Source organism: Chrysemys picta, chromosome 7 (genome assembly GCF_011386835.1).
Source record: "Chrysemys picta bellii isolate R12L10 chromosome 7, ASM1138683v2, whole genome shotgun sequence".
Lineage (NCBI taxonomy): Eukaryota > Metazoa > Chordata > Testudines > Emydidae > Chrysemys > Chrysemys picta.
In genome coordinates this window covers 19071547-19079050 of record NC_088797.1, presented here as the reverse complement: position 1 = coordinate 19079050, position 7504 = coordinate 19071547, and the positions used below count along the sequence as shown (strand labels likewise).

The 7504-nt window shown below is 44.7% G+C and overlaps 1 protein-coding gene across 1 annotated transcript; it reads left to right on the top strand.

Moving 5' to 3' along the window:
* Positions 1 to 25: 25 nt before the first annotated feature.
* Positions 26 to 5225, top strand: MRPS25 (mitochondrial ribosomal protein S25). Its single transcript, XM_005288450.5, has 4 exons — positions 26 to 2773; positions 3033 to 3139; positions 3990 to 4077; positions 4816 to 5225. Exons 1-4 carry the CDS (start codon positions 2640 to 2642, stop codon positions 5006 to 5008), a joined length of 522 nt encoding a protein of 173 aa, XP_005288507.1. The 5' UTR covers positions 26 to 2639; the 3' UTR covers positions 5009 to 5225.
* The last annotated feature ends 2279 nt before the right edge of the window (positions 5226 to 7504 follow it).

The window sequence follows — 7504 nt, the reverse complement described above, 5'->3', positions numbered from 1 at the left end:
TACATTGTAAGCAGAGAATTAGTCTAATATTTGCAAAATATTGTGTATGTATCAGTGTTCTCTGCTTTCTTCCTCTAAGTCTAAACCAACTTGTCCGTAATGGATTAGCTTAATAGCAAATTCAGTTGCTCAAAACCACTATTGACATATAGAAAGGGATTTGACTTTATATAACATCTTTCATGCTAACATCTCAAAACACTTCAAAAAATAGCAGGACAGACATAGGCAGGTTGTGAGGTGCTTATGGTCTGTGGGGTAATCAATATGCAGAGGATCCTCAGCTCCTTATCTGTTCCTTCATATGGCAATGGAGCTGTTTCCTTTCTCTTTTTCAGTATCTGACAAAGCTAGGGACATGGATAAAAGGCAGGTTTTTAGTTCAGGCTCAGTCTGTGAATTGCTGATTGACCTGGGGAAGTCAATAACCACTTCCTTAGTTGAAGGCATCTGCCCAGCCATTTATAAAATGGTTCTCAATCTCAGGTGATTCTTGCAGACTTTATTCAATTTATACAAACCCAAATAGCAGCAGAAGCTAGAAACCCCATCATCTGTCTTATGCTGGCCAAGATATCGCTTCCTTTCTTCCAAGGTAGATCTAGCCACAGTCATCTGTATCTTTGTTATTCAATGCTGGACTGCTATGCTGAGGGCAACTCAGAAGCTTCAGCTTGTGAAAAATACTGCTACTGCTCACTTTATGTACAGTCCTGCGTGTTTGTCCTACTCACAACTTCAGTGCTCAACTCTTCACTGACTAGCAATCCACACAGCAGACACTCAAGGTGCTGGTCTCTTTATCCAAAGCCCTTGAGGGTCTAAGTTCTTGTAATTTCCCATGTTGAACTGGAATTTTTCAACTATCTGGCCCAAGTATAAAGTTAATGGGAGCAGAGGTCAGGGTGTTCTCACTATCATGCCCTTTCAGTTGGAGTTTGCTAGAAATAGACTGTTGGCCACATTTAGCCCATAATAAACTTGTTCATTTCAGCTTTCCCCTAATTGCAGGCTCTGGAATCTCTTGGCACTTCGCCTGATGGCAGGGTTTTCCCAGCTCTGTTTTCTAAGGTTAATGCTCAGTGCTGGGTAGAAGTAGGAAGTACATACTCCTCAGTTGGGAAAATTACTGTTACTGTAAACCATGCAAAGGGAACACATACTGTAATAGCATGTAAATGCTTGTAATCATAGCGGTAGCGCAGTCACTGCAGGCAAAGGTGGGAGCTTGTGTATTCGACAGTAGCCCACACCCAACTGTGGAAATGCTCCTGGATCAGAGTATCAATCCTCAAGTTCATATTGTGTAAATAACATTGAATTAAACCCCTTTCCACACCAATTTTGACTGTTAAACTACTAGACATTAGTAATATTTCAAAATGGTTGGACAAAAAGTGCTACATAACTGCAAAGTGTGTTATGAACAAGTAGATCAGAACCACACAACCTAAGCAAGTAGAGAAATGGGCACAGAGTAGCTGTGGTTTCAACAGTTCATATACCTAATTAGTAAGTAGCAGAGAGAAGAATTGAACCCACAAGTCCTGACTACCAGTATCCTGCTCTAATCACAAATCACCTCCCCATAAACAAGTGTGTTAACTACATACATGCATAACCTGTCATTGATTTACGCTGTTGGCTTCTAAAACAAGGTCTTGATGTTTCAGTGGTTTTCATGATTATAGTCACCTTTCTTCAACCCACCGCTAGTAGTAATTACTGAACCCTGACAACTATACTAGTAAATCAGTATTGCCAAGTCCAGCTTTTCCAAAATCATGAGTCAAGTGCATGCGCACACACACACACACAAAAAGTCCTGCCAACAGTTCAAAAGTAACAAGATTTGTTTAAAATAGTAAATTTTAGGCTCTTTATTTGCCTTCTGATTTCTGAGCACTTAGATGCACAACTTCATTTTCAAGCTTTTATTCACACCCAAGAGGGCTAAAAGCTTGCTTTAAAAAAAAAGAGAAAAAACAAAAGGAAGAAACAAAGCTGAAGTCTCATGGAATCTCTTCACTCCAGCAGCTGGGGAACTCTGATGCCCATGTACCAGGCTGGATAATGCTTTCTTTTTCAATATTTATTTTTAAGGCCACCAACTCCTCCTGGGGTTAATTCAGTGGAGCCCCACCTGGTGACCTAAGCAATACTGATGAGAGGTGATGTGAATACGAACAGGCAGCTGAATCAATCCTACAGCAAACAGTTAAGAAGCACTACCCGCTCACTACATTAAGCAAACAGATGCATAGGAGAGCCAGGGAGGTGACTCAGACTGCAGCCGTCTCTTAGGGCTGCCCCCTCTCTACTCACCATCCCCCTAATTCTTTTCTTCTTCCTTCCTCCCTATCGCCCGGTCCCCGCATTATTTCCTTTCACACACACCCACCCTGTTCCTCTTCCCACCATTGCACCTGCAAATCCTCTCGCTCCGCTTCCCTAGCCTGGGGCAGCGAAACTACGTCTCCCGTCGCGCTCTGCGGCAGGGGCGGAGAGCACGTGTTTCCTCTCCCTTCCTGCCGGGCCCAGCCGCCTTATTTCCCCCGTGCGTTGGGGGCTGCGGGGCTGAGCAGCCGGGCCCGCCGCGTGCGGGCTGTGCCCGAGGGAGCCCCCTGCCAGCTGCAGCCATGCCGATGAAGGGCCGGTTCCCCATCCGCAGGACCCTGCAGTACCTGACCCAGGGGGAGATCGTCCTCAAGAGCGCGGTGAAGGTGATGACTGTGAACTACAACACCGCGGGGCAGCTGAGCGAGGGGGCCAGGTGAGTGCAGCGGCGGGGAGAGGAGGCTGCCGGGTAGCCCGCCCTGGGGTGGGGGCCAGGTGAGTGCAGCCTCGGTGGGGGGGCTTCAGAGCCTAACCCCCCCCCTCTTCCCCAATCCCTGGGGCCCCGCGCTCTGGCTGTGAATTGCACTGTCTGTGCTGGGGGGTGGGGGCAGATGTTGCTACCGGCTTCTGAAGGGCTGTGTGCGTTTACGCTGACCTGCTCGCTAAAAGAGCCTCTGGTTTTCTTTCCCCCCTAGAAAATTTGTGTTTTTCAACATCCCTCAGATTCAGTACAAAAACCCCTGGGTCCAGATCGTGATGTTTAAGAACATGACCCCTTCGCCGTTTCTAAGGTTCTATTTAGGTAAGTGCCTTTATCTTGGAGTGCTGGGCACCCCTTCCCGTGCCCCCCCACCCCAAATTAACGGAGCAGATTCTCCTCTCCCACAAGCTGCTGGGTGCCTTAGCCACCTTATACTGACTGTGATTCTCAGGGGGTGTCAGACATCCAGGCACTGCCAAGGGTAACTGCAATCTCACCCTTTAAAAGGGCCTAGAGAGCAAAGACCTGAGGCACCTTGTACAACTAGTGGGTGCTCCAGACTTGCTGGCTCACCTGTTGTGCTGATATTTACAGTGTTCCCGGCTCACAGCACTTCAGTGTCACTATTTTAAGCTGTAGGGGTTTGTTCCATAACTGCAGAACAGTAACAATCTACTACAAGGGTAATCTTAATAAGGACCTCACATCATACATACGTTGCATCTGTAAAGCCTTCCAGTGGCTCTCTTTTACTAGTCCATACGTGAGGTTGGTGGATTAGGGCTGTGGCTTCCCACATGGCTTTCTGGTCATGAGATCCATTTATAGGGAGGCGGTGTGGCCTAGTGGATAGTGCATTAGATTGGGACTTGGAAGACCTGGGCTCTGTTCCTAGCTTTGCCCTATCTGTAAAAAGGAATAATGTTTACAGGGAACTGAGTTTTACCTGCTAACACCCACCCTAAGACCCCTTTAACAGTTTAGCTTGCATCCTTGAGAGCTGCATACAAAAGTGAGGTTACTGACCAAGGAACAGGTAGCACATTGTGCTGCTTGTGACTGTCTTGCTGGTGTGTTACGCCTTCAAATATTTACTCTGTCTAATGCGAAATGGTAGACGCTTCTGGGTAGTCACCTGTTGATACCTATTCTGTACCTCTTTCCTCTACAGATAGTGGTGAGCAAGTCTTGGTTGATGTGGAAGATAAAAGCAACAAAGAGATAGTGGAGCACATTAAAAAAATCTTGGGTAAAAGCGAGTAAGTAAACATACTTCACAACCTGAGGAGTCATTGTCTTGTCTCTGATAGAACTGTAATGTCACAGCACTGCCTGATGGGTTGAAAGTGGACAGGGCCTCTTAAACCAGGAGGTTTAGAACAGTGGTTCTCAACCTTTCCCGACTGCTGTGCCCTTTCAAGAGTCTGGTTTGTCTTATGTACCCCCAAGTTTCATCTCACTTACTTACAAAATCAGAGCTAAAAATACACAAGTGTCACAGCACGTTATTACTGGAAAATTGCTTACTTTCTCATTTTGAACCATATAATATCAATTGGAATATTTATTAATATTGTACTTACATTTCAGGGTATAGTATACAGAGCAGTATAAACAAATCATTGTCTATGAAATTTGTTTGCACTCACTTCGCTAGTGCTTTTTATGTAGCCTGTTGTAAAACTAGGCAAATATCTAGATGAGTTGATGTACCCCTGGTTTAGAAGAAAGGGGACCTGATCTCCCCCCTGTGGCTGACAGAAATGTGCTATTGACAAAGTAAGGCTGCTCCAAGCTAAGCGAATGGGAATTCTTTCTACAAGTCAGTCCTGGAAAGGTTGTTTGGCTGCTAGCAGCCATTACTGTGTGAGATGCTGCCCTTTGAAATCTTGGTGTATAAAAAAAATGCATCACCATTCTTTTTAGGCAGCGGGGGGCAGGTGGAAGAGAGGAAGAAATCCAGCCTTCTTAATAGCTAATTGTTTTTCCTCTTCCAGGGAAACACTAAAAAAAGAGGAGCAAGAGAAAAAGCAGCTCTCTCATCCTGCAACCTTTGGACCCAAAAAATATCACCTGCGTGAATGTATGTGTGAAATTGAAGGCCAGGTTCCCTGCCCTGGTCTAGTACCGCTGCCTAAAGAGATGACGGGCAAATATAAAGCTGCCATGAAAGACAAAGCCACAGCCTGATTTAACAAATCAGGCAATTTGCTGACAGACGAGGTGCTTCAGTAACTGCGGCCGACTTCATAGCCTCTCCTCACACCCCCAAAAAACTGGTCCATGTTATTAGATGAAAGTCCTTGATTCACAAGAGGTCTTTTCATAGATATGGTTGGACCCATTAATGTTGGTTACGCAGACAAGTGGAAGAAAATATTTTTAAATAAATCTTTTTAAAACGTCAGCTTGTTCTATTTTTCGGTAAGTTCTCCTGTCCAGCAAAGCTTCCTCTCAGCCTTGTATGCTGAGTTCTTTATATGTAAGAGGGAGGGCCCTGTCTCAAGTTTATCTACCTTTAATCAAAAAACTATACTATGAGTAGGCACTGTAACTTAAAGGTGACATGCCCCAATAGTTCTGCCTCAATTTCCCTAACTGTAAAATGAGACTATTACCAGGGACAAGTAGATGTTTGTAAGGTTACAGTTCCACAAAGAAGCCAGCTCCTGTAATTCACTTTTTTGAGGGGAGAAGTGAATTGAGGACATGAGAAGGAGCACAGGATGCTTGTGGAAGAGGAGGTTCAGCATGTGGAAGATAGGAGACATTCCAGAAGACTGGAAAAGGGCAAATATAGTGCCCATCTATAAAAAGGTAAATAAGGACAACCCAGGGAATTACAGACCAGTCAGCTTAACTTCTATACCTGGAAAGATAATGGAGCAAATAATTAGGCAATCAAGTTGCAGACACCTAGAAGATGAGGTGATAAATAACAGTATGGATTTGTCAAGAACAAACAGTGTCAAACCAACCTGACCGCTTTCTTTGACAGGGTAACAAGCCTTGTGCTTGGGGGGAGGGAAGCAGTAGATGTGGTATATCTTGCCTTTAGTAAGGCTTTTGATATGTCTTGCATGACCTTCTCATAAACAAACTAGAGAAATACAACCTAGATGGAGCTACTATAAGGTGGGTGCACATAACTGGTTGGAAAATCATTCCCAGAGAGTAGTTATCAGTGGTTCACAGTCATGCTGGAAAGGCATAACGAGTGGAGTCCCACAGGGATCAGTTCTGTTAAATATCTTCAACGATTTAGATAATGGCATAGAGAGTACACTTACAAAGTTTGTGGACAATACCAAGCTAGGAGGGGTTGCAAGCACTTTGGAGAATAGGATTAAAATTCAAAATGATCTGGACAAACTGGAGAAATGGTCTGAAGTAAATAAGATGAAATTCAATAAGGACAAATGCAAAGTACTCCACTTAGGAAGGAACTATCAGTTCTTCGGCTCTACGCTGTGCTGATTAGGCTTCAAGTGGAGTATTGGGTCCAGTTCTGGGCACCACATTTCAGGAAAGATGTGGACAAATTGGAGAAAGGCCAGAGAAGAGCAACAAAAATGATTAAAGATCTAGAAACCATGACCTATAAGGGAAGATTGAAAAAAATGGGTTTAGTCTGGAGAAGAGAAGATGGGAGAAACAGGAGAACAGTTTTCAAGTACATAAAAGGTTATTACAAGGAGGAGGGTGAAAAATTATTGTTCTGAACCACTGAGTTTAGGATAAGAAGCAGAGGGCTTAAATTGCAGCAAGAGCAGTTGAGGTTGGACATTAGAAAAAACTTCCTGTCAGAGTGGTTAAGCACTGGAATAAATTGCCTAGGAAGGTTGTGAAATCTCCATCATTGGGGATTTTTAAGAGCAGGTTGAACAAACACCTGTCAGGGATGGTCTAGTTAATACTTAGTCCTGCCTTGAGTGCAGGGGACTGGACTAGATGACCTCTTGAGGTCTCTTCAAGTTCTGTGATTCTATGTGAAAGGCAAGGAACAGCGGAGACAGATTTGAGACTCTTGAAAGAAAACAAGTTACACTGCAGGTAACTAAATACAGGGAACCTTGCAAAATCATCATGCGCCTAACTGCCCAATCTACTTTTCCCTACTCCCAGGGTGAAACTAATGATATTTACTTACTAAAGTAAGTAGCGTTAGGATGGATTTTCAAACTTTAGTCAAGCAGGGTGGGTGAGGGAGGTGTATTTTAACCTTGTCCACCCAGCTACCACCACTCTGGGTTGAGAAATACAGTTCCCATATCAACTGATAGATAAGATCCTACATGTATAAGGAAGAGGTACTCAGTAGCTATTGGTAGTACCCAGTATGTTAACAAACAAGTCTGATTTTTTTAAATGGGTCTAAGATGTGCTCTGGTATTGTCAGCAACAGTGTTGCAAGAAATGAAATGCAGAATAATGCAGGCCAGTTTTAAAAGATTAAACCGATTCAGGGGTGACAGTGATATTAAATTCTTACCAGTATGGGGCCAGCTCCAGCCCCTGGAAGGGGTCAGCCTCCCCCAGCCAGCCCATCCGCATTGCCTGGCCCCTGCCTCTCAGGGATCCAGCAGCGATTTAAAAGGGTGCGGGGCTCTGGCCGCGGCAGCCCCGGGCCCTTTTATATCGTCGGCCCCAGGGGCAGTTGCCCCTTTTGCCTCCCCTGGTGGCGGC

Bases quoted from the DNA above. Each gene is read 5' to 3' on its own strand.
- MRPS25 (XM_005288450.5), top strand. From the start codon at position 2,640: ATGCCGATGAAGGGCCGGTTCCCCATCCGCAGGACCCTGCAGTACCTG. The intron at 2,774-3,032 runs GTGAGTGCAGCG...TTTCCCCCCTAG, and splicing joins CAGCTGAGCGAGGGGGCCAG to AAAATTTGTGTTTTTCAACA. The intron at 3,140-3,989 runs GTAAGTGCCTTT...TTTCCTCTACAG, and splicing joins GTTTCTAAGGTTCTATTTAG to ATAGTGGTGAGCAAGTCTTG.